Below are 27,529 nucleotides of genomic sequence, written 5' to 3'. Positions count from 1 at the left end.
ATGCGCATCATTTAAATACCATCAGCGGCGCATTAAACGACAAACACACACAGGCGGGCGAATGTGCATACGGGTGTGCGCGCATACGACTAAATACTTAAGTGCCAGCGCCACCGGATGGCTCACTCTCTCGTATCCACAACGTGGCGGCCTCTCTAGCGCAGCGCATGTAACGTATGTGTCAGCAACTTCATTAAAATGATAACAATTTTTACAGACAGTCAACAGCAGCGCTCGACTCCGCTTGAGCTGTGAGAGTAGAATTGTAAAAAAGTGCATGCTGAAGTCAGCAAGAGTGAAGCTGGCAGCCAGGCAGGCAGTTTTCCGACAGCAGGGTTGGGAATAACGATAAAATATTAAAATTTGCTTTTTTAGTTGGAAATCCGCTTATGCCTAGCAGGAAACGTGACAAATATGCTTTGTTCTTTCATTATAAGCAATGTTGCGCAACATTGTTTAGATACATTTCATTAGAGTTATTTGTAATTACGTAACAAAATCTATATATTTATATAAATTCAGTGATTTCAATTAGCTTGAGACTTTTTCAATGCTGCTGCAACGTGTTGCACAAAATTGTTTAGATACATTTGATTGGAGTTATTTGTAATTACGTAACGAATTCTTTATATTTATATAAATTCAATGATTTCAATTAGCTTGAGACTTTTTCAATGCTGCTGCGACGTGTTGCACAAAATTGTTTAGATAGATTTGTTTGGAAATATTTGTAATTACGTTCCTAAATCTTTATGTCTTTATAAACTTTATAAATCCAGCGGTTTTAGTTGGTTTGTAGCCTTTGCAATGCTGTTACAACATGTTGCACAACATTGTTGAGACAATCTATTTAGAAATATTTCTATTTGTGTTAGAATTCTTTAAATTTGAATAAATTCAATGATTTTAATTAGCTTAAAACCTTTTCAATGCTACTGCAACATGTTGCGCAACGTTGTATAAACACATTTTATTGGAAATATTCGTAATTTTGTAACGAATTTTTTATATTTATATAAATCCAGCAATTTTAATTAGTTTGAAGTTTTTTCAATGCCGCTGCAACATGTTGAGCAACATTGTTTAGACACATTTGAATAGAAATATTTGTAATTGCGTGCCGAATTCCTTTCATTTGAATAAATTCACCGATTTTAGTCATCTTAAATATTTTTCAATGCTGCTGCAACATGTTGCGCAACATTGTTTAGACACATTTTATAAAAAAATTGGAATCGATTTAGTTTGCGTATATTTTAGTTAGCTCCGGTTTTATATAATTTATAGTCCCTTTTTTGTAATAAATCTGCAACATTTCTTGTCAACATTTTAGTTTCGAAAGCTGTAAAATTTTGTATTTCTATAGCGTTTTCCATAATTTATTTGTGTTTATGTATGTATATAATGCATGTATAACATATTGCACAACATGTGTGTAAGAATTTGCAACAAGTTTGGCAACAATTTTGGAAGGTTGCTTTTTTTCTCTTGAATTCCAAAATTTAACTGCGCTTTATGGCTCTAATTTGTTTCACAAGCAGAATGTTTGTTTTAAAAATTGTATCTGCTCTCTGTAATTCTGGAGTTCAGCATAATTTTTGCCTCAAACGAAAATTGCTGGTGCATTTTCCAACTTTCTACAGACATAAACTTATAAAAAATAAATTAATTCAAATTAAAATGCTTCAACCCGCACATCAACTGCAGTCCTGTACACTGCTGAACCCTTAACAGTAATTTTCGCACTTCATTATCTTCTCTGCACTTCTCAAGTTGTTTACCTGGACGACAGATGTAAGTATGTAAAGTGAGGGCATACAAGCAAGAGTAGCGAAGGGGGAAAAATCAAGTGCGAGTGCGTTTTAATGACTGACTCCATGAATTGCAAGCGTCCGCTTGTGCTCGCGTACCGCTCGTCACTTTGGCCTCGCACGAGTCATGTGCGCCGTTGACAATCAACAGTCGTTGTATCGTTCTGAAGCTCTTTTTTCTTCCTTTTTGTTGTTCCTACTTGTTCACACACTTTATGAGTTTTGTCCCTTGACATTTGCGCAAATGTCGCTGACTGACTGACTGTTGCGTAAAACGTACATACATACATATGTATGTACATAGAATTGCACGCCGCGGCTAAGTCTCCCCCTGCAACGTAACAGTTTCGCACACATTTCCCGCTGCTTTGCCGTGATCCCTGCTTGTTGGTGCAGCACTTCAGCTTTCCTGTCGAGTGTCCGCTAGCACTTGTCTCTGACATTTGTAGGTTTTCCAAGGTGCAAGCTACAAGACATTTGTCACCTTTTTTCGCTTCTGGCTTCGTTTAGACTGACTTTGAATGCTTTATTGATATTTCTCTCTACTTTTTGCAACGTTTACCTTTCTTTTCTTGCTTTACCGCAGCGTGACGTGGGAAAAGGGGAAGCTGCAAAAATGCTTTGAAGGGTTACAGTTGCAAGGTTTCGCAACGAAATAAATTACGCTAATGGATTTGGGGTATTCGTTCGTTTGGCAGCAGGTAAAAGCAACTCGCTAAACTGGGCTCGTTTTGTACTCTTCGTGCTTTGTTCGTTGATTAAAAGTTTCTCGAAAATCATTTGTTATTGCAAATTACAGCAGCTGCCTTTTTAAATTAGCTTTTAATATTCTCAAATCGACAGCATTTATCGCCGACCATTCGCGGAAAAGATATTCTGCATTTTATCCATAAACAGTTTTCGTTTTTTAACCGACAAATATTCGTTTTTGAATTCCTTTTGTATTCAGTGCTGCTTGGTCTTTCACTAGCCGTACAGTTCCAATCTTATATGCAACAAATGGCCATGGTTATCATTGAAATTGAATGAATTTCAGTTGGCTTTGATTAATTAAACCTTGAAGACTCTCTTAGAAACAGCCAGAGCCTTTTTGTCTTTATATTTTGCATAACCTCTTCCGCTATATAAAAACTAAACCGACTACAAAGTTATCTAGACACAACGACTTTTGTGTCCATCTGAAATGATTGCCGGCCAGACAGAGGTCCGAAGACGTCAGTCTTAACGATCGGCTTCGACAAAAGAAGGGTTCTAAAGCTTCCAAGTCTTCACCGGTTGTGTTCCTATTCGATCTATGTAACTCTTCAAACTACACAGAATTCAACATGGTTTGGTAGCGAGGTTCCCTAGAAAACTTCGAAAACCCAAAGCCGAAACCCAGCTCAAAGTTTTTTCAAGGCAATAATCACCAGCTGAAATTCTATGGTAATTCCACCGCGATATTCTTCTTCTATTCCTGTTTCTGTTTTATATGCCCTCTCACTTGGTATACCCATCCACTTAGCCTCTAATGCATTCATTCTCTCCTTGTGTCTCCTAAATCATTCCCATTTAATCACACTTTTACTGCTTTTCCGCATTCCAATTGGACCACATAAAATAATCGCTTCCTTAAAGATTTATAGCAATGCCAATAAACTCGATGTGACAAATATTCTGACGTAGTTTTTTGAGCAGCTCAAATTTGATGGCCACTTAGTGGATTACTAGCCATACGGCGTCGATTTTCATCACCTTGCCGCGCCGGAAAAAATCATGGCACACAACAAGCTAGTGATTTACGACGTCTCACTTTCGTTTTCGTTCCTTTTCCACTCAGGAAGACATAGACTCGGGGAAAATAAAAAAGCGAGCAGCGTTTAAGTCTCAATAAATCTTCTGAGTGAGGTAGCCAAAGACAGACAGCATGCATGTGTATGTAAGGACATTCATATACTGCTTCTTGTGGCATGCGCAGCATCCCTGTGTCTCGTCTACAATGTCAGCGTCAATTATGCTTAACAAATTCATTCATTCTAAGCTTAATATATACGCTCATTCATGTCTTTCCACCGTGTGTCCTTTTCATTGTCCTTGTTGCTGCTGTTGTTGTATTTTAGTCTTTCTCACTTTCGTTTCTTTCTGTACGCCATTCATATGTTCATTCCCGCATTCATTTATGCATGCATGGCATTCATGGCATTCACGGTATTCAGCTTCAAGGACCCGAGCTTACTTCAAGCACCGCATAGAGAGCACACAGAGAGTGTCCTTTCCGGTGTGTGGCGCTAAAATTTTGCGCTGCTCTAAAAGGTTACTTCCTTATGGCTCTTGCTGGCACTTGAAACAGTGTGTGTGACATAACGGCAGTATAGGCGTAGATTTTCTGCTGACGCTGCGCTTGCCAAGTGGCACAGTCAAGCAGCTTGCTGCCGCTCCTCTTCCACTTGATGTATCCTTGCCTTCTTGCCTCTCCTGCCCAACCAGCGTAGCCACAGTTATTTTTATCACTCTACAACACACACACACTCGAGCGTGCCACAGCCAACCGCACCTGCCACAAATGTCACTTGCCACCCACACAAAGCGGGCGGCAGGCACACGAGCTTTACTTTTATCACCAAACCCAGTTGCATCTCATGCTCTTCCTCAAGCTATCATCATCGTCATCTACATCAGCATTACTTGAGGGGACACTTATCGTCTGTTTAGCGCTATCTGGCGCTACATCCTGTCGTCCTCGCAGCCTATCAGCCTATCAGTCTGTCTGCCTGTCTTCTATTCTACCTCGAACCGCCTTTACCTCAAATAGCTGCGGTGTTTTTAGTAATTCTTTATTTTCTTTCTATTTTAAAGCTCACTGTCTTCCTAAGCTCTTATATCGATATGTCTGCTGGCGCTCACCGCCCATCTGCTGGAACAAATTACGTGTATTCTGCAAGTTGACAGCCAGCCGGCTGGTCATGCCTGTCTGCTCTGCGGCCAGGAAGTAGACGGGTTTGTAATGGGAGGAAGTCAAGGCGGAAAGCGTGTCTGTCCGTGCAGCCGTTGTTTGTTTGGCACACTGTTGCTGCTTGCTGCGCTCTTTGCTTCCACTTGCCGACTCTCCACTGTGGCTATATTAAGCCCACTGCGACACTGCGAGTCGTTTGGAGTTACAGCGGCATTGTCTATTGTGCTTTCCTTTATTGTCGAGACACATACAAACAATGTTACAGATTGGAAGACTACAAAAAATGGCGTGGGTGGGTGTCAACTGTGGCCACTCAATGGGGACGCGGACAGTGTGCGCAGGTCGCAAGAAAAGCAGTTAAATTAGAGAAGGTCGATACAAAGACTAATCCAGTATATGATGTCTAAGCGATTTTCGCTTTCCCGACAAAGAGAGGTCGATTTAACGGAATTTTCCACACGTGTTAGTCTCCATATAAATATTATAGAAGGGACTTATGTCTTGATGGCTTGATCCCTCATGTGAGTACCGAAGTCACTTACTTAACCAGCCATTTTGGCCTTAATACTCGAATCGAAGGACCTAAGCGGCTCTTTTAAGTACCCAATCCGCCTAAGTACCTCATTTAAATGAAATATTGATTACAAGTTCGGATCACCCCCAAAATATGTCAGAACTTTACTGTGGCTGAAAATGAGCAAGCCAAATCGTTCCTTCATCCTAAATCGGTACTTTCTTAGCGACACAGGCTCTGCTGTCTCATTTGAGTTTTATCGTCTCCAAAAAAAGCCGAACAGACACCACTGTGCAATAGAACGTGCCACCAGACAAATCAACAGTGTGCGCTAACTAACCAAACAGCCGGCCATTCAGCCACTGAGCCACTCAGCCAACTCATTGAGCCAACAAAAGCTCAGACTGAAATGACGCGGCCAGACAAAAGGCTAATAAAAAAGCAAAACTTCGTGTCGTTTACAAGTTAACAACCAAAGCAGCAACAAATAATTGAGCAAGCGAACAAGCAACAACAATAAAAGTAAAATTCTATCATTGTGGCAATAATAAGTAAGCACTAGACGAGACATACACGTGTCTACGCTACAGGAGCTCGCCGGCCACAAAACAATGTTGTGACAGCAACAACACTGTAAGGGCCGCAGACATATCGGAAACGACGAACATTTCATTAGCGGCAATAATTTGCGAAAATTGCAAATAAAGACGCCGACGTGCCTACAAATGATAGGCATAAGCTTGCGAACGCGCTCTGGCTCTGGCCGCTTGGTGCGCGGTACGCGGTCTCTCCCACAGCGTCTTCAGCGAAATGCGAATTTTATGCATTGCCATAATGACTTGCATTATTTATTGATGCGGCAATTACAACAAACGCAACAACAATGCCGTAAGTTACGCCTTAACCACTGGCCACGGCCAGTTGGTAGCAGACAGGCCGCAAGAAAGCGCGCGGTGACAACTTTCGCGTCCATTCAAGCGCCGTTATGACTTTATTTTGTATCCACGCCGCTTTGAGTGTTTGAATGTCACTTCGGAGAATCGTAAGTGCGTTTTGTTGTCGCATTCGCAACGCCTTACCTGCGGAGCTTTGTTGCGGGCTTTTGTAGCTTTTTGCTTCGTCGCCAACTCTGCGCTCATTTTCATATTCAATCATAATTTGTTGCCAAACATTGTTATTTTGTGCTATAAAAACAAGAAAATTTGTCAACAACAACAATGGCATTACAACAAAGCCGCACATAATATAAAATGTGGCAATTATTTTAAATGCTTTATGTGCTTTGTCTCGTCAATGCAATGGCTCGTCTGCTAGACGGCCGAACAAAGCGATTACAGCCATTCAGCATTTCACTGGGGACTCCCCACCCTCTCTCTCGCTCCCTTTCACCCAAATAATTATATAAATTTGATATTTTACTTACGCTCCAAATGCTTTGTTGTCTCGTTTCAGTTGTTCGAAGTTTTGATGGAATTTTCGTGTGCCGCAGAGAGTCTCCGACATTCATCAAAGAGGAACCACGACGCGCCACAGCAATAACAGCAATAATACGCCGTGACTGGTGAAAACACGTGCTTACCGCCGAAGCAAGCACAAACACAACAACAACACTAATTTAGACTTAACTTCTCCAACAACAATCATTACTTTTAAGCAAGAAACCCAGCAAAATGGCCAGTTCCAAGATTATCTTGAAAGTTTTGCTCTCACTTTGCGTGTGGTCCTTCGTCATAATCGGTCTCTTCAAAATGCACGGCACCAATATTGTCTCACAGGAGTACAGCGCCGTGCCGTTGAGCGGCCGCATTTTGCTGCAGAAGGACATATTGCGTTATGCGGAGACTACGTCGACCACAACGGATCGTTTTGATCCTTCGGAGATCTTAGTGGACAATCGAACAGGTGAGTGAACGTTAGCGAATGTCTATATTAAGTTTTCAAGTGTCCCATATGACTACATACATCTAGGTTGGATAAGACACTCAATCCATACTGAGATAAAAGTGGTCCCAAAATTGTTAAGAATTAAGGTATGACACTCTTTCCCAACGGTTGGACAATAACTAGAGACGAGCTAGAATATATGATATGTCAATGAAAACCTTTTATATTGCCTCTATCAAAAAGGCGAAACGCTTTAGTCCATTATGATGGCTTCGTCCATATTACTACCGCGAAGACATATCCCCGTTCTGAGAAGGCGAAACGCTTCAGCCCCATATGACGACCGCGAAAACATATCCGGGTAGTGTCCTCTTTTTGACATGACCTTTACCCAATCTTTCTGGAGACGAAAGTTTGAATTCCATCCTATAATTTTAGGGACCATGCAACCTTTCTAGCTTTTGTCACTTCAGTGCGCTGCATCCAAACAAGTCTTAAATTTGAGAAGATCAACAGATCTTATCATATATTAGTAAAAAATATCGAAGGGACTAAAATTAAATGAATCCAATATCTCAGACCACCTTTGTGCAATAGGAAAGCTTGAAGAATATACTCAGTTACCTCAGTCTTCATTGATTTTATTAACCCACGAGTCGAGAGTTTCCTTAATTTAGTATTAGACCTAATCTTCCCTCTAAATTTCTATTTCTTACTAATTCGTTCACCTTCTTCTTGTCTCCTTTCTGCCTCGCTTCTAGCCATGGATGATGATCAGCTGGTGCGTGATGTCGAGTCTCGCATCCCTTCGCTCCCCATCGCCTATTGGAGCAAGAACAAGAACTTTCGCCAGCAAAAGTCCAACACTTGCGCCAAATATCCATCCATCTTCGAGCTGGAGTTCAATAATATCTACTGGCAGACAATGCGCACATCTAACGGCACCTTTCAGCTGTTCGGCGCATACTATGACATACGTAAGACCTCGCGTATTGGTCCCACGGTACGTATACTCGGCATGATCGATCGCATACAGCCGACAGTGAAGACGTACTGTCAGTTCTGGTTCGATGGCCAGAAGGAACCGTTCATTGTTAAGACCTTCGAGTACAAATATATCTGGTACAATAAGTGGGGTAACTACAAGCAGGGCATCTATCAGCCTTATCTGATAGCATGTCAAATACCGAAACCCTTCCACGGTGTCGTGCCCAGCTCGGTATCGATGGTGGAGAAGGAATGCGATACGGCGACAAATAACTTGCGCGTCATTTACAATCGGCCGCCAGATGACCAGAAGAAAGGTTTCGCCGTTTGCGTGAAGGGTCTGGACTTCCTCTACGATGATCTCTCGGTGCGTTTGATTGAGTGGATCGAGATGTTGAATATTTTGGGCGCCGATAAGATCTACTTCTACAATCTGCAAGTGCATCCGAATATCACAAAAGTGCTCAGCCACTATGAGCAAGAGGGCAAAGTGCAAGTCATACCGCTGACGCTACCGGGCGGACAACCGAATGTGCCCGGTTTCCAGCATCTCTACCTCACGAAAAAGACGAATCACAAGCGTCAGAATGAGGTTATACCCTACAATGACTGTCTCTACAAGAATCTCTACTTATACAAATACATTGCGCTACTCGATATCGACGAAGTGATCATGCCGAAGGGCAACTTCGTGCTCTGGTCGGAGCTAATGGAGAAGGTAGTGCCCGAATCGCTGAAGATCAAACCCGAAGGCTACAACAGCTACAATTTCCGCAATGTCTACTTCCTGGACGACCAACAGCACGAGCACGGCTGGCACAAGGACATACCCAAGTACATGCACATGTTGCAACACGTGCACCGCGCCAAGAACTACACCAAACCCAATCAGTACGTGAAGTGCTTCCACGACCCGGAGCGCGTGCTCACTCTGCACAATCACTTTCCGCTCGCCTGCCTCGGTGGCGTCTGTAAATCCTACCCGGTGAACACCACCGACGCACAGCTGCAACATTATCGCGCCGACTGCGTTAATACGCTGAAGAAGAGCTGTGAGGAGTACCGCGAGAACTCGGTCGAAGACAAAACAATCTGGAAGTACAAAGACGAGCTAATACGACGCACCTTCCGCACGCTCGACACGCTGGGCTTCTTCAAGCGGCCCGTCGGCAATGGTGGCGGCATTGGCTCGACCACACACGCGAGTGAGCGGTGATTTCTGGGCAGTTGGTGGGCGGGCGGCAGCAATAACTGGATGGGCGGCAGAGTGGGGGAGAGCAGTAGCGGTAGCGGCGCAGGCAATGCGGCAGATTACTATGAGCGTTGGCGAGAGGGTGCGGCGGGCAGCAACGAATTTTTCTGATAATTCTGAGCGGAATTTTAAGCTGGCTGAAGGCAAGCAAAACAATGGGATTTAGGTGGTATGAAAATAGCAGCTGTAATAATTTTTTATATCACGAATTGAAAAACGCGTGAAAGCTCCTGACAACTTGTGGAAGTTCTTTAAAACGCACACTCGTGAAAGCGCTTGGTAACTATTAAAAGTTCTTCGAAATATAAGGAAGTTCTTCACAACTTGTGGAAATTCTTGAAAGCTCATGAAAGCGCGCGTTGTCACTAAAGAACGTCGAGGATCTGAAACGCGGTCTACTTGCGAAGTATCGGTTTGTGTCTTCACTAGAAAACAAACAGGTGAACCAAACATATGTCGCCACCGACCTGTCTGCTACAAAGTTTCATCTAAAAATCATCTCACTCCAGCGTAACCCTTCTAACTGTCTTCTACCTTGACGCCGTTACCTAAAAAGTGAGTTAAAATTCCTCGTCAGAAAAATAACGAAAATTGTGTGGTACTTAACGAAGACAATTTCTTCGCTGTATTTTACAAAAACGAACGAAAGATTTTTTGTTATTGAAAGAAATGAGAAATTGTTACTTCGAAGCAGTGTTAAAGCGATAAAGTGTTCCCCAGCATTGACAGAAATGCTTGTAAATTTTATCTATCGAAAACAAAAAAATCTCAAATATTACAAAAACACTTTTTTTTAAATACAGACTCCTTAAAAAGTTGTTTTTATTTGTAGAACAAAAAATTGTAAATTCTAGTGAATAAATCTTGTTACTATGCTCTTTATATTTACACTTGAAAAAAAAAGAGAACAAAAATGTCAAATGTGCCTTCATGTTAAAAAGTGTACGATCTTGAAAAAAAAAACATAAACAATAATATTTCTTTTTTGTAAATAATTAAATTTTAAATTAATACTGCCGTGTAAATAATTTGAAAGTGCCAAAAGCAAAGCTAAAATTTTTGGAAATTTTTAAATGTGGAAATTTGAAGAAGAGAACTGACAAATTTAATATTAAAAACTGAATATAATATTTTCAAAGTGTTGCCAAATGTATTTTCAAAGTGTTGCCAGTTTAAAAAAGCTGAAATTTCTATATTAAAAAATTCCTTAAACATTTTCGAAAATTTTAAAATGTTAAATATTTCACTTTTTTGTTGGTGTAAAAAATTTTATCTATTAAAATATAATTTTGAAAATTTTTGAATCAATAAATTTTTTTGAAAGTTTTCGGAATTACTTTTCAAATTAATTAGCTTTATGCCATAATAATTAAAGTACTTAAAAAAAAAATTAAAGAAAAATAAAAATTTTAATTTTTGCATGAAAAATTCAATATTTTATTATTAAAATGTATAAAACACATATTTTTGTTGAAAATTTTTGTTAAATTTTGAATTTTTTTCCTGAGCTAAGTTTTCAAGCAAAATAGTAAGGCTTTTGGCATCAAAATGTTTTTTGCATTTTAATCTGTTTCTATGAATTTCAAAACAAGGCTTTTGGCACCAGAAATAATAATTTTTTATTTTTATTTAATTTTTTTTTTTAATTTTATTTTTTACTTTGCAATAATTTACCGTCTACAAGCGAACAGAACAAATGCAAATGTCACAAATAATATTAAATAATTTCAAGCAATTATTGATAAACTAAGTAAAAAGTGAAATTTATTTTTTGTAAATTATTTAGTTTTATTTTTTCATTTTTTGAATCATTTAAATTTTTTTAAATATTTTTTTTTAATAATATTTTTCTTTTAATTTTTGATTTATTTGAAAACTAATTAGAATTTTTTAAGTTTTGAAAATTTTCTAATTCATAAAATTTTTATTTTTGACTTTTTAACTTTTGACATACATACATATTTTTTAACTTTGGATTTTTGATAATTGTTATGATTTTTTTGTAATATTTTTATTTTTAACTTTTTTAAATTTTACAATTTTTTTTTAATTCTAACAATATTTGAATTTTTTTCAGTTTTTTTAAATTTTTCATATGTTTCTAATTCTTACTTTTGAATTTTTTAATTTTTGATTTTTTTTTTTAATTTTATATTTTTTAATTTTTGAAATTTGTATTTAATTATCTAATTTTTGACTTTTTTTAAATTGTGGCACGTTTTTTAAAACTTAATTGTTTCAATGAAAAGGGAAAAAAGTTCTTAATTCTTTTTAATTTTTTTTTAAACTTTTTTTTTTATTTTTAAATTTAAAATTTTTTTAAATTTAAATTTTTTTTAAATTTATAACTTTTTATTTTCTTTTATATTTTGTTTTTAATATTTTAAATATTTTCTTAAAAACATTACTAACATCACGTAACTTCACATTTTTATTTGAAAATTTCGAAAAAATAATGTTTCCAAGCCTAAAATCACCTCTAAAAGCATTTTTCAATTTCACTAAATAAATAAAAAAATAATTAGTTTTAAGCAAGTACACAATTTAATCCCTAAGTTAAAGACTGATGGCGTTGTAAAGACGATTAAAGCGATTTATATATGTATATGTATGTGTAAAAAAGTAAATTTAAAATGTGAACTCACTTAAATCATAACTGTAAGCCGAAGCTGCGACAGAAGCAGCAAAAACTGCATAAAAGAAAAATGTGAAAAAAAATGTAAAATTTTCACACAAATTAGCGAAAATTCCATAGTGGTTATTAGAGAATTATAATTGGCAACTCTGCCAATCAAGCAAATTTACAAGCAACTTATTAAGCAATGTCGCTGAGAAAACGAGCAAAGCGAGAAATATCATTAAATTTAAGTTTCTACCGAGTAAAAAACAATATGTTAATTGTATAATTAAAGATGTAAGAAAAAATCGTCAAAATTGGGACGCAGAAATCGTAGAAGAAATACACACACACACATGTGGATGTGTATGTGTAACTAGTACTTAACGGTACTTGTTGTGAATACGTTAATTACAAGCTTAAGACAACTAGTATAACTAATGAGCATTAGGAGTAAGTGAACACACACACACACACACACATGTAAATATGTAACGGTAATACTATTTTATTGTTATTTCTTTTTATATTTTTAAAAACCTGCAAGCAAATGTATTTTGTATTGTAAAATTCATATGTAAGCCTAACGTTGCTGTAGGCACATGTGCAGCTCTATGAGAAACCTACAAGAACCGATTGAAGCGCGGACAAACAATATTAATTTGCGATGGTGTAAGAATTAACTGATGAAAAAGTGGGCAAAACCTTTATTTCCAAGCGACAAAAATATAGTTTATGTGCATATCTGAGGAATTATACGAAAAAATTGTTGAAAGAGAGCACACAAAATCCTTCAGAGCTTGCAAAAAGTGAAAAACTTGTAAAAGATAGCATAAAAAACTCCAGAGCTAGAGTAAAGCACTACACTTTTCTAAAGAAAACATACAAAGCGATCTAGAGCTTGCCAAAAGCATTTTTGCGCCTTTTTAATTTTTGGAAGCTTTCATTTGAAACGGTGTACTTTAAATTTTTTCAGAGCTTTCAAAATTAACTATATTTTTCAATGAGATTTCTGACCTTTTTGAAGCTTTAGCAGCCGCTGAAGAGCTTTTAAAAGCTTCGAAATCGATTCGCGTTAAATCCTTTTTATTTTCTTCTTAAATCAAACAACTTTCCATTTTTTGAGCTTTCGAAAGCTTTCACTTGAAGCTGCGTACTTTAAATTTTTTGAGAGCTTTCACGCTCAACTATATTTTTAAATAAGATTTCCGACTTTTTTGAAGATTTAGCAACAGCTGAAAAGCTTACTCATGCTTTAAAATCGATTCCCGGTTACTCATGTTTTTGCACTTAATTCAAATAACTTTCCATTTTTTGAGCTTTCGAAAGCATTCATTTTTAATGTGTGCTTTCACATTTTTCCAGAGCTTTCACGCTCAACTATACACTTCAGTGTTGCGATTTCTGGGCTTTGAGCAGCTTTCGTACACATTCAAGAGCTTTCGCAACAGTTGAAGAGCTTTCGAAAGCTTCAAAACCGATTTTCCGTGTCTACTTTTGCTATCTACTTAATATTTGCGCCAACGTTTGTCGCTGCCACTACACACCTTATATTATTTTTGTAAATATTGTATTATTATATAAGTTACTAAAATAGTTTGCAAAAAAGCGCTAAGGCACAGTCGTAAGTATGTGTGAAATTCTGAAAAAAATTGTAGAAAAAAGTTATTTCGAAAACTACACAAAATTAATTGTGAAAAAATGTCAAAAAAGTTTAAGCTTGTTCTCTAACAGCTAACAGCTGCTTCACTGCTTACTGAAAAAGCTTTGCAACTACAACAACTTTATTTCACTTTTAACTTTTGCATATTAGTTTTTATAAATATTTAAAATTTATGACTCACATTTTGTAAATACAATTTTTTAGCAACTAAACAGTGTAATTAAGCCCTAGATTTTGTAAGAAAATATTTTGAATTTTAAGTTGTGGCAAATATTTTTTATGAATTTTATAAAAAAACTCGTTTTAAGTTATGCCTATTTTATTTTTAAGTTAACAAAATATTTGCTTAATATACATTTACAGTTATTATATAGTATTGCAATTCTGTAAACACACATACATACATATCTACTTTGTTTAAGGAAAGGTTTTACTAAAATTGCGAGAAAAGCGCAGAAAAATTGTAAAATAATTTTTTGGTTTATGATTGCTTTGTGGAAAAATTGTATTATTTTTTATGTATTTTATTTGTAAAAACAATATTTTTTATTTTTACTATTAATTAATTAATTAAAAACAAAACAGAATGACATAATCATAAAAAATAATGAAATTTACAAATGTTAGGCAAATACGAAGGTCACTCAAACAGACAGGACCAGCAAAGCACTCAACTCGCAAGTGTCAGTTAGCTATAGAACACATACTTGCATACATACCTAATAATACACACACACACACACACTTAGATATGTAATATTAGCGCATATATTTATAAAGTGGTGAAGTATCAGAATTTATGCAAATTAACGCAATTGCAAAATATTAAAAAGAAAACTAAACTGAAGTGATTTACATGTAAATGAGCAAATATGAAATAAATGAGAAAATTGTAAAAAAAAAAACAATAAAAGCATGTGTTTTTCTGTTTCTATGATTAACAGGAAGTTAAGCAATGGCACAAACCTAATTTCATATAACACCCTGTTGTTAGTCCATACACACACCAGCAAAGTCACGAACCCAATTCGCGTTCCACAACTTAGTCCACACACCACCCACCACAACTCACCACTTAGCCAAGACACATAGCCAAGTTCGCAACCACCACATGCATATGCTACAGTGGCGGCCAAACTGTAGCAGCCGGCACGCCGCATTTTTCATTTCACAAAATCCTGGAAATTGCACCAGGCCACCAGGAGTGAGCAGTAGGTAGCCGCGAAACACAAAAACGCGAATAACTCCTAAACTACTGGGCCGATTTTGATTCTGTAAATTTTGAATTTTGCAGAAACGCATGGGCTACAACTCTATTGGAAAAAATTAGAAATTGCGATTACGTAACATTTTTTAGAATTAAAAATGTAACTCCAATCGACGGTTTTCACGGTAAAAAGCGCCCAAACGTAGGATTTTTTTTAGTTAGCTTATGTAAACAGAAAGTAGACTTGATTCCACACTATATCAGTGCATAAAATTCAACAAAATATTTCGGAAAAATAGAAAAAAATGGTTTTTAAAAATTGCAGTTACTATGTAAGAATTTCGCAAAATTTTCCTATAACAAAATACTATTTGGCATCAGTGATGTTGGCAATCGATAGTCTGGACATTATTCTCGCCATACTGCAAAAAATTTCGTTACTTTTCGTTAAAATTAAAATTTTTGCGAATTTTTACTAAAAGTGGTCATACGTCAAATCAAAAATATAAATTAAACAAAAATGAGGCACAGAAATACATAAAAATTGTAAAGCGACCCAAAGGTTGATATGGATCATATGTAGCATACAAGAAAACATTCATAAATAGTCTAAAACAGAATATTCGCAATAAATTATGAAATAGCGCCAAAATTAAAAATTTAAATAAAAAATGTTGTTTTATTAAACAATTGCGGTACGAAATTGCCGCTTCATTGCGCAGCGTAAGTATTCCCTAAAAAAATGTAAGAAAGGCAAGCATTTTGTGGTGAAATTTAATGAAAACCGGGGTTTTGTCACACATTTTTAATTCTCAAAAATTGTAGCTGAATGCAATTGTGAATTTTCTTATGCAGGATTGTAGCGCAAGCGATTCTGCAAATTTCCACATTTTTAGTTTTTCTCTACGACCTCCAGTTCAAAAGTTATAAGCGTTTTTCTTGCTACTATTTTCGGCGGCTACTTGCTGCATGGTTCTGGTGGCCTGGTAGAAATCCAGGATTTTTGTGCCAAATTAAAATGCATTTTTTCTGCAGCCGACAGCGGCGCCGGCAGCGAATGCACCGGAAAACTTGCTGGTAGGCGTTGCATAAGCAAAGGGGCAAATTTGAAATGGCGGAAGCGGACAAACTATGGGACAGGATATGGGTAAAGGACCGGAAACCGGAAATGCAAAATAACGGTATATGATATCCGGTTTCGAAATTTTCCGGAAGTGGTCGACCGGAAACGGATGTGTGCCGGGGCCGGAAACCGGAAGTGAGTGACTTCCGTTTCCGGTTATCCGCTTCCGGAAAATTTTGGAACCGGATATCGGGTGCCGTTATTCTGTATTTCCGGTTTCCGGTCCTCACCCCATATCCTGTCCCATAGTTTGTCCGCTTCCGCTGGTCCATTTTTGCCCCTTTGCATATGCAACAGCACCAGCAAGTTTTCCGGTGCATTCGCTGCCGCCGCCGCTGCCGGCTGCAGAAAAAATGCATTTTAATTTGGCACAAAAATCCTGGATTTCTACCAGGCGACCAGGAGTGACCAGTAGGTAGCCGCCGAAAATAGTAGCAAGAAAACGCTTATAACTTTTGAACTACTGGGCCGATTTTGGTTCTGAAAATGTGGAATTTTGTAGAATCGCATGGGCTACAACTCCATTTGAAAAAATTATAAACTGCGATTACGTAACATTTTTTAGAATTAAAAATGTAACTCCAATCGACGGTTTTTACGGAAAAAAGCGCCCAAATGTAGGATTTTTTTTAGTTAGTTTATGTAAACAGAAAGTAGACTTGATTCCACACTATATCGGCGCATAAAACTCCCCAAAATCTTTCTGGAAAATAGAAAAAAATTGTTTTCAAAAATTGCAGTTACTATGTAAGAATTTCTCAAAAATTTCCTATAACAAGATATTATTTGGCACCAGTGATATTGGCAATCGATAGTCTAGGCATTATTCTCGCCATACTGCAAAAAATTTCGTTACTTTTCGTTAAAATTCCAATTTTTGCGAATTTTTATTAAAAATGGTCAATGTATGCACTTGCAAGCACTTTAACAGCGCCGTAAACATTACAGCAGCTCACTTGAACAGCACTGTCACGCTGTTCTTAGCAGAGGCACTGTTGTTAGCAGGGACACTATTGTACTACAGAGGGCGCTAAGCAGCCGAAATGTTGCGCGAAAAATTTCACAAAATCCTGGGAATTGCACCAGGCAACCAGGAGTGAGCAGTAGGTAGCCGCGAAATAGAAAAATGCGAATAACTCCTAAACTACTGGACCGATTTTGGTTCTGTAAATTTTGTATTTTGTAGAATCGCATGGGCTACAAGTCTATTGGAAAAAATTGGAAATTGCGATTACGTAACATTTTTTAGAATTAAAAATGTAACTCAAATCGACGGTTTTTACGGATAACAGCACCCAAACGTAAGAGTTTTTTTAGTTACTTTATGTAAACAGAAAGTAGACTTGATTACACACTATATCGGTGCATAAAATTCAACAAAATATTTCGGGAAAATAGAAAAAATAGTTTTAAAAAATTGCAGTTACTGTGTAAGATTTTTGCAAAATTTTCCTATAAGAGAATATGATTTGGCACCAGTGATGTTGGCAATCGATAGTCTAGGCATTATTCTCGCCATACTGCAAAAAATTTCGTAACTTTTCGTTAAAATTCCAATTTTTGCGAATTTTTATTAAAAATGGTCAATTTATGCACTTCGAAACACAAAAATGCGAATAACTCCTAAACTACTGGACCGATTTTGGTCCTGTAAATGTTGTACTTTGTAGAAACGCATGGGCTACAAGCCTATTTAAGAAAAAATATATTTGCGATCACGTAACATTTTTTAGAATTAAAAATGTAGCTCAAATCGACGGTTTTCACGGAAAAAGTCGCTAAAACATGGAAATTTCTTGGGTTAGTATTAGCAAATAATGCTGGTATGCAACGGCAGTGCTTGCCGGTTAGTTTTATATAAAATATATATATTTTTTAAGGGATTTTTAGCATTTTTTTACTAAAATACTTTGGGAGTTCTCAATGCACTTTCAGCGCAGTTTTGTAGTTATTTTGATCCAAAAAATGAAAGCAAAAACAATTTTAAAACAATATTTATTTATTTAAAAGCATTTTACAACAATTTTCACTTAAAACTAACAAATTTCGCTAGGCGTTTATATTAAAAATCGCTTATAACACGCTGCTTATATAAATTTAAATTTGTTTTTTCCATAAAGTTGCCAAATATACAAACAGTTTCAAGCAGTTTTTTGACACATAAATTATTGTTCATACAGTAAAAGTTAAAAGTATTTCTCAATAATATCTTATGTCTATAAAAGTACATATTTACATAATTTTTATTTTTTTTCTATTTTTTTTTTATTATTATTTTTTGTTATATGTATGGATAATACTTGAAAAATCACAACATACGTTGGCTTAGCGCAACAAGTTACTATAAAAGTTTTTAATTTTTTAATAAAAATGTGGAGAGGTCCTGCTTGCCGCTCTCTTTTCGCAATTTAAAATGTAAATATCTAAATACAAAATTCGGAAACTCTAAAGTTTAATTTTAATGCAATTTTTTACATTACTAAACACCAATTTTGGCTTCACAAAAATTTTAAATTAATATCTTTTCTATTTTGTATAAAATTATACTTCTTTCGAACTTGAGGCTTATTGCCAACTTGCGCCTTAAAAACTAACTCGTTAATATTTTTTTGTAAACATAGAAATGAAGGAATCTCGCTACTAAAACTAAAATAAAACTAAAAAGACAGTCTCATTCCAGAGTCTCTATCGGCTCAACAGTTCGTTGCATGCGTGTGGTTCTGCCTCCAACGCTCTGCATCCAGCTTGTCACCCGGCTCGCTGCAGCGCTGGCATCACACATAGCTGAGGCGTCTATTCTGTGAGCGCTTTTTGCTCGAAGAGCGGCTGTAATTGTGGCTGTGATTCGTGCGTATGCTGCTGAAGTGGCCCAAACTCATGCTGAGGTTCGAGTCGAAGGCGGTTTGCGTCTGTGAGCGCGGATCGGTCATCAGTGAGCAGGAGGTGGGCACCGCTTGGCAATAGCGCAGCAGCTGCTGCTTGAACGCCGCGGTGGTGAGCGTGTAGAGCACCGGATTCAAGGCGGAGTTCACCGGCAGCACGAGCACGGCGAGCCAGGCGTAGAGCGAGGGTGAGATGGCGCAGCCCGAGAGCGCTGCCACCTTGACGACAATTATCGGCAGCCAGCAGGCGCAGTCAGTTGTAACGATTATCGCAAAACTTTATGAAAAAAGGGAGAGAAATGTGGTGCATTATAAAAAATAGTGGGGTTGTTGGGGTTGACAACAGATTAAACACGGAGTAGAGTTAAGCCTGCCTAAAAACGAACTATCTTAAACTTCATAAGACTTCCGGGGTAATCAAAGGCTCTGAAGTCTATTCTTTTTATCCCCTCTACGTCTGACAAATGCTTTCTTTTTTCACTGTTCAACCTCTTCTAACGATTTCCTAACAGGTGACTTAGCCAGCATGAACCCGCTTCATTAGTTTCACTTTGATTTATACTATCTTAGAATTTTTCTAAACAATTTCAACTTTTAAGCACCAAAAGCTTTAAAGATTGCCAAATTATTTGATAAATAAGCCAATTGAAACTACGGAAGTACTTTTTGAGAAGCTGTTAGATTTCAGCAAGCTCCTCTCTTTCCTCAATATGCTTCTAAGTTTCTGACTTAATCCGAGAAGTTATTTTGTAAGGTATTATTCGGTACCCGAGTCATATATATGTACATATAGACTAAATTTTGATTGACAAGTTATCCTAACAACTGCGACTCGCATCGAAGCTTCGAATATTCGAATATTATAGTCGGTTTCACTTAGAGAAAATTTGCTGAATTTATGTACAACTTTAACTGTTTCAGCGGGCTGGTCTAATCTCAAAACGCTTGGGCATTCATCAGTCTATTCAGCTAACGTTTTCCTCAGCAGAAAAAGTGTCGAAAGGTCTGAAAGCCAGTTATGTATAATCTTTAAAGCGCTTACGCATTCAGCTGTTTATTCAGCTAACTTTTTTTGAGCTGCATAAGTGACAAAAACAAATTATTGGCTGCAATTAGCCTTCCTTTCACTGTTTTAAGCTGGAGTAGAATCTTGTAGAGTCAAAATGTATTAATTTCAAAATCGAAAACAAATTGAAGCACTTGCTCATTTGCTCCTGATTCCTTTGGGCGCGTAACTAATACCCAAAAGCATTTCATCAATCGCTGGCTTTCAAATTTAATGCCTTTTCTACAATTTCTCATTAGTTTTTGGTTTTTCACGCTCCCCGCACACATTGGCCGCTTTGGCCCGTACAAACAAGTAAAATAAACACAGCAAGCGACAGGAAAACAAATAGAGATCACTTACCGCGTAGCCACGACATTCTCACGTCCACTCAGCGTGCTCCGCATGCCGCCGCCCGAGTCGCGTATCGCCTGCAGCATGCGAATGTACGAGTTCGATATGAAAATCAGCGAGACGGTGTTGATGAGTATGAACAGCAGCGCGGAGTACTCCCAGCCCTGCGAACGAGCAGAAGTAGAAATCAAAAGAATCAAATGTATGGCGTAATAATTGAATGATGAGGGAGTTAGAAATAATATGGAAGGGTGCATGTAAATAAGTAGCGACGCATAAAAGCGCTATTTTTGAAAAAATCAACATTTTTTTGCAGAAGGGCAAGAAAAAATCGAAATGTAATTTACATAGCGCAACAAAAGTGGCGAATTGTGCAAACAAAGTGCTTGCGACGCCTGCTTACGCTTCACCAAATGCAAAAAATATATGAAGAGCTATATGTAATATATATGTAATATACTTAACCAGTAAACCAAGCTTACTGTAATGCCAAAAATCATAACTTTTTCCATATGAAATTGTAATAATTAATAAATGAAGTTAATTTAGCCAAGTCACACACCATATACTGAAGAGCCCTTTAAATAAAAAAAAACTTTAAAGAAAATTGAAATTGAACAAAATTTTAAAATAAAGATTTTTTGCCATAATTTGATAACTTAGACAATCAAAAGTAGCTCTACAGGGTTTGTCCGGAAAGTAATAGGACTGAGTCGATTTGAAAAAATTATTACACTTCTTTAAAAACTTTCAAAATAGGCTCCTTCTGCGTCGATGCAGCGCTGCCAGTGCGATTTCCAAGCATTGAAGGCGTCACGGAAGGCATACTCCGGGATAGCCATGAGAGCCGAGGTGCATGCTGCTTGGATCCCCTCTGCCGTCACAAAATGCTTGCCTTTCATCGGCCTTTTAAAGCATGGAAACAAAAAAAGTCCGGGGACCATACCTGGACTGTATTGCGGCTTCGGAAGCGGTGGGATGCCGGCGTTTGATTGCCGGTTTGTCCAGGCGAAACAAATTCATAATGGATGATGCCTTTGATGTCAAAAAGGACAATGAGCATCGTTTTCACTTTGGATTTGCTCATTCTTCCTTTTTTTGAGGACGTCGCGCGAAAATATTTGTCCTGGCTCTCCAGGTGCTCGGAGACAACTGACCAGCCGCTAGTTCGTTAGCTAGGAATGCCCTCTACCGAATCCAGCCGGTGCGCGCACGCTCCGAAATACAGTCGCGTAAGAAAATCAGTCCTATTACCTTCCGGACAAACCCTGTATATTTCATAATTTAATAACAAAGCGTTGCCTACAATTATGCTAATAACGGGTGATTTTTTTGAGGTTAGGATTTTCATGCATTAGTATTTGACAGATCACGTGGGATTTCAGACATGGTGTCAAAGAGAAAGATGCTCAGTATGCTTTGACATTTCATCATGAATAGACTTACTAACGAGCAACGCTTGCAAATCATTGAATTTTATTACCAAAATCAGTGTTCGGTTCGAAAATTTTTTATCGACAAATTTTGTTCAGCGATGAGGCTCATTTCTGGTTGAATGGCTACGTAAATAAGCAAAATTGCCGCATTTGGGGTGAAGAGCAACCAGAAGCCGTTCAAGAACTGCCCATGCATCCCGAAAAATGCACTGTTTGGTGTGGTTTGTACGCTGGTGGAATCATTGGACCGTATTTTTTCAAAGATGCTGTTGGACGCAACGTTACGGTGAATGGCGATCGCTATCGTTCGATGCTAACAAACTTTTTGTTGCCAAAAATGGAAGAACTGAACTTGGTTGACATGTGGTTTCAACAAGATGGCGCTACATGCCACACAGCTCGCGATTCTATGGCCATTTTGAGGGAAAACTTCGGACAACAATTCATCTCAAGAAATGGACCCGTAAGTTGGCCACCAAGATCATGCGATTTAACGCCTTTAGACTATTTTTTGTGGGGCTACGTCAAGTCTAAAGTCTACAGAAATAAGCCAGCAACTATTCCAGCTTTGGAAGACAACATTTCCGAAGAAATTCGGGCTATTCCGGCCGAAATGCTCGAAAAAGTTGCCCAAAATTGGACTTTCCGAATGGACCACCTAAGACGCAGCCGCGGTCAACATTTAAATGAAATTATCTTCAAAAAGTAAATGTCATGAACCAATCTAACGTTTCAAATAAAGAACCGATGAGATTTTGCAAATTTTATGCGTTTTTTTTTTAAAAAAAAGTTATCAAGCTCTTAAAAAATCACCCTTTAGTTTACATCACATTTTTCGGATCTTCCACAAAATTTGGTTTACTGGGTGTTTACTCATTTTGTGCTAGGTATATATTCTACAATTTATATTTAATGTAGGTATATTTTATTTACTTTTCACTCTCACTCACCTTTGCAAATGGATCGTGTATGTGCAGTGATAGACAAACACCGTTAGTGCCATAGAAATGACCACCGAAATATTTTAGCGGCAGAAAAGGCAAAGCGGCAAGCACGAAGGACATACCCCACAGTAGACCAAGGCGAAAAACGATACTGTAAATAGAAAAATAAAACTTATAAGTAAAAAAACGAATAAAAAGTTGATTGAAGGAAAGAGAAATGAAAGCAAATTGAGAAATGGACAAATAGATTTATCTGCATAATGGAAATGAATAAAAAAAAACTTTTATGACCTGCAGAAGTGAGAGCAAGGAGTCAAAGCAAGTGCATTGTTGAAAAAATGTAGGCATTAAGGAGGGATTTTCGTGGTTTTTGAAAGATCTATAGTCAAAATGTCTCACCAATCACTTGAAGAAAAAATTATATAAAAGTCCTGCTTTGCTGTTGTGCATAGACATAAATTTGTTTTTGGAAAAAATATGGTATTTTCAGTCACGTTAAGTTATTACATGAGCTTCAAAGCGGTTTGAGACTTTCACCTATCGAGACACAGACACTTCGAATATTGTTCTATGATTCTTACAACCTTAGTGAGGACTCAGAAGCGCAGAAGTGGAAGCTGAAGCACCTTCATAACATTCCCACAACACCATACAGCACACAGAGCATTTCCTTCTTTGTAAATTGAGCCAACCGACTTGATACCAAAAATATTACAGAATATCGCTTCATCAAAAACGCATAGTCGCCTTATTGTGATGTCGTGGGTTATGACATTTTAAGGCAACTTGAAATCCATTTCACTCAAACCAAAACTCTTTTCACGCTCTACTGCTAAAAGCTAAGAAACCAATCCAATTCTAATGTGTGTTAAGCTCTTGGAAATGCAGACTAGGAAACGTAAAAAATAATGATTTAATGTATCGGAAAAATGGGAAGCAAATGAAGACTAGCCAAGAGTGAGAGTAATAAAAATAAAAAAGACGTATGCAGTTATAAAAAATTGCACTAAATTCAGTCACCAGCGCTTCGCAGTCTAAGTGTTCGTGTCGTAAAAGCTCGAATTTTATAAGCAAGCAACAACACTTGCGGGCGGTGTACCAGACAGCAAGGAACCCAAGCAGTCCGACACGCAATCAGACATTCATCCAGCTGTTCTGCAATAAAGTCACACTCCACACTGGGAGGGTCACTGCACAGAAAACGGGTGACCAGCAAAACTCGAGCCACACGAGCTCGCCATATCGCCTCACACCTCAGTTGCCATAAGTCACGTTTTATTTATGCAAAGCGCACAGAATGCTGACCGTGAGTATATGAAAATGTATGTGGTGTGTGGAGATATGCCTTGGTTTAAGGCTGTGGCGTCGAACCTTGTGCAAACAATAACAAATAAATATGAGGAATATGCATAAGCTGATAGAAATTGCTTCGAGCTGTTAAAGGAGTTGACAGAAAACTTGCCTGCACGATTAGAAGGTAAAATTTAATTGAAAATATTACTGAAGACCTTCCTGAGGCAAGGCAATAGCAAATCTACTTTTTACGCAAAGAAATCAACCTTACAGTCACCTGCTTGGAGCAGACTTAGATCCTAGGAGCATCAAGAGCTCATTCCTCAACTACGACGATGACATCATACAATACACCGACCAGACTTCGGACGCAACTCACTTCCGACAAGCACTGACTACCATTCACAGTAGAGTTATCAACACCGTCATCGACTTCCTTTCAGTGAATAGCGTACTTGAAGTCAAATCACCACCCATTGCGAACGTAGAGCTCGAGATGCCGCGAGAAACAAGAGTGACCCTTGAACAGCTTCTTTCTGAATATTGTAGCAGGTTAAACTCCTACTTATCCAGAGTAGATCCCGACATATCTAATTTATGTTCCGCGTTTAATCAGTCTCCGCATGGCACTGTCCCCCTCTTTGCATGCCCCACCAACCCTACTCATCTGACACCCCTCTCCCTCCTTTGGTTCGACCCCATCGAAAGAGCACGTTTCTTGGGCCTTCCGTTGGATGACGCCGACGACAACTTAGCTTCTTTATGTGAAGGGTATTATAGCTTCGGGACACCCGAAATTTATGTTTTTTTTTAATGTTTTTGTTTTATTTTTACATTTTAGCAACAGCTTTTCGCATCAAGAAGTGTCAAGTTGCCAGAATGGAGTTTAAGAACTTTAAACAATTTCCCAGTCTAACTTTAATTGAATTTCTTAACAAGTTCTCGGAGTTTTTTTGAAATATTTAAGACTTTTTTGTGACTGCAAATTGTTATCAATACACAAATGACTAACATAACTTGTTGCCATTAACACGCAGGAGGAATTTGCACTTTGACACACGGCCTACATACAATTTATCATTTCTCACTTCTTCTCAGGAGAGAAGAGTCACTCTGTAGTACTGATTTATTGTTTACTTACCGCGTTTTACCGCTATCGCGCGGCTTTAGAGGACGTGTCACGGACATCAGGCGATCCCATGTAACCAATGTTAGCAGCAAAGTCGATGATTGACAGCTGAATGTGCTGAGGAAGCCTGGAAAGGGCATATAAAAACAGAAAATGTAAACAGCAATGACAAAAATAAGGCGAATCACGCAAATGCAAACAATGGGCGGACAAAATTGTGCACGAAATTTCAATAAACATTTGATGGCCTTTCACAGCGAGTTTACACTGTATTTGCGCATGTAATTGTGAGTGATAGATGAGGATAATGATAATTTTTCACTTTTTGGCTTAAATTTAATTTCTTTTAGTTTTTTGAATATTATTAAGATTTAAGAGAGCAAGTTTTTAATTTTTTTCTTAATTTTTCTTAATTTTTTTTTCTAATTTTTTTTTAATCTTTTTCTTAATTTTTTTTCTAATTTTTTTTTAATTTTTTCTCTTAATTTTTTTTACAATTTCGCATCTTTTTATTAATTTTTTCATTGCACTTTGTTTCTTTCTTCTAAAACTCGCCACCATGCACTCAACACACTTCGTATACTCACCCGAGAAATCACACCAAACACTTTGTCGCCATAACTCATCGTAGTAAATGTATTTGCCGCGAAATTTAATATCCGCACAAGCAATTATCGTTAAGTAGATGCCCATGAGGAAGTCGCTGGCGGCCAAGTGACGCAGATACAATGAATGCTCCACATTGCTGCGCGATTTGTAAAAGTAGCGGCCGAGCAGCACGAGCAGATTGCCGACGGTGGCGACAAAGGCCATTACCCACACACTGTCAACGCACAAAGCAGATAAAAAGTTAATAAATCGCAAGTGCTAATGTCTATATTTTATATTAAATATTTATTGCATGGACTAGCGACCAGTGACCAAACTTCGCCTTGAGGCACCCTTTATAATGGAAAGGCCTTAACATTTAATACAATTTTAGTTACTGAACTTAAAGTGCGCTAACTTTCACTTTTCCGGGCGTCAGCTGCGCGCCGCATAAACTTCTCATGCAGCAAGCCAACAAATAATAACAAAAAATATATAAAAGCAAAAAAACTGTATAAATATTTCATTTTTTCTAAGTAAAGTTTTTTGTTGCGCTGAAAATTTACAACACGTCCGCGAAACTTTTAGTTTGAAAACACAATTTTTCGCTTGTTGTCTGGTGTCCCGCTTATTTGTCTTGCGCTTTGGCAGTCAACAGCTGGCAAATAGATCCAGCACGTGCTAGAGGCTGGGGTTATTTGTTATTGTGCCACCAACTAACTGCTTAGCGTTCCGTTACATTCAGTTCATATTTGCCTTTTGTTGCGCGAACGTGTTTGGCGGAGATATTTCTTTTGAAGTAACTTAGCGCTTGTTACCTTTTAAGCTTTACTATTTGGTGGAAAAGTATGGGAGTGAGCGCAGGAAAAAATGCCGGAAATACTTTCATTAGCTAATTTGCATGCTGAGAGCGTCAGGTGCTCTTTTAAGTTGAAGGAAAAAGATAATCAGTAAAATATTTGTTTTGGCTGCCATGGCGTATAAGTAACCTTCAAGTAGTTTACTTCAATTTGCTTGGCAGCAGCGATAGCAAAGCAAATTTGGAGCACAGTACTATATACACTTATAAATATATGTGAATGTGCATAAAAATATCAATTTAGTAAACTCAAAGCTTCGAATTCTAAATGTGATTGCTTTGGCTTTATACCAAATTCCGATTTTTATTTGCTATAACTACAACTCAAAAGTCAATGGGATTTTACGTTAATGGAAGAAGATAAAATGTCTTTATGCTATCTAATAAGCAAACAACTTTATACGAAGAATAGAATACCCTTCACGGGTTTAAATTTTTTCTACGGGAACTTGGCTTGATTCTGAACGTTCAATTTGTATGGCAGCTATATGCTATAGTCATCCGGTGTGGAAGATTTATTTAGATATTATAGTAATTCCTTAGAAAAGAATCCTTGCGAAATTCCTTGAGGCTTTCTTGTCAACTACAAAAGTTTTCCTAACAAGAACTTGATTTTAATCGGTCAGTTTGTATGGCGGCTATATGCTGTAGTCGTTTAATCTGAATAATTTCTTCAGAGTTTGTATCATTGCCTTAGACAATAACTCACACCAAATTTCGTGAAGATATCTCGTCATATGAAAAAGTTTCTCTTACAAAAACTTGATACCGATTATTCATTTTGTATGACAGCTATGCGCTATAGTGATCGAATATCGGCAGTTCCGACCAATGAGCAGCTTCTTGGAGAGAAAAGGATATGTGCTAAATTTCGGAACGATAGCTCAAAAACTGAAGGACCAGTTCACGTACTGTTAGGAAGACAATTTAAACAAATGGGACACGCCTGTAGTTATATTATACCTTTCTAAATGTATCTACTAATAAATTAATGGAGATTATGAATCTA

The 27,529-nt window shown here is 37.4% G+C and overlaps 2 protein-coding genes across 6 annotated transcripts in view; one reads left to right on the top strand and one right to left on the bottom strand.

Moving 5' to 3' along the window:
• The window catches only part of LOC105226142 (uncharacterized), a 270,787-nt gene extending 260,260 nt beyond the window's left edge, over nt 1-10,527 (top strand). For all 4 annotated transcript variants that reach the window (XM_049455824.1, XM_049455825.1, XM_049455822.1 and 1 more), the window contains 2 exons: nt 6,710-7,159; nt 7,903-10,527. In XM_049455824.1, the coding sequence (XP_049311781.1) occupies nt 6,928-7,159; nt 7,903-9,344 (1,674 nt within the window). In that variant the 5' untranslated portion in view covers nt 6,710-6,927 and the 3' untranslated portion in view covers nt 9,345-10,527. The remainder of the gene's footprint in view (nt 1-6,709; nt 7,160-7,902) is intronic.
• Nucleotides 10,528-17,970: 7,443 nt separating this feature from the next.
• The window catches only part of LOC105226189 (relaxin receptor 2), a 58,264-nt gene continuing 48,705 nt past the window's right edge, over nt 17,971-27,529 (bottom strand). For both annotated transcript variants that reach the window (XM_049455036.1, XM_049455035.1), the window contains exons 14-18: nt 25,661-25,896; nt 25,086-25,200; nt 22,658-22,802; nt 20,281-20,435; nt 17,971-19,149 (exon numbers count right to left, since the gene is read on the bottom strand). In XM_049455036.1, the coding sequence (XP_049310993.1) occupies nt 18,765-19,149; nt 20,281-20,435; nt 22,658-22,802; nt 25,086-25,200; nt 25,661-25,896 (1,036 nt within the window). In that variant the 3' untranslated portion in view covers nt 17,971-18,764. The remainder of the gene's footprint in view (nt 19,150-20,280; nt 20,436-22,657; nt 22,803-25,085; nt 25,201-25,660; nt 25,897-27,529) is intronic.

Source organism: Bactrocera dorsalis, chromosome 4 (assembly GCF_023373825.1).
Source record: "Bactrocera dorsalis isolate Fly_Bdor chromosome 4, ASM2337382v1, whole genome shotgun sequence".
In the NCBI taxonomy this organism is placed as follows: Eukaryota; Metazoa; Arthropoda; class Insecta; order Diptera; family Tephritidae; genus Bactrocera; species Bactrocera dorsalis.
The sequence above is the reverse complement of the archived record's forward strand: the minus strand, read 5'-3'. Positions and strand labels throughout refer to the sequence as shown.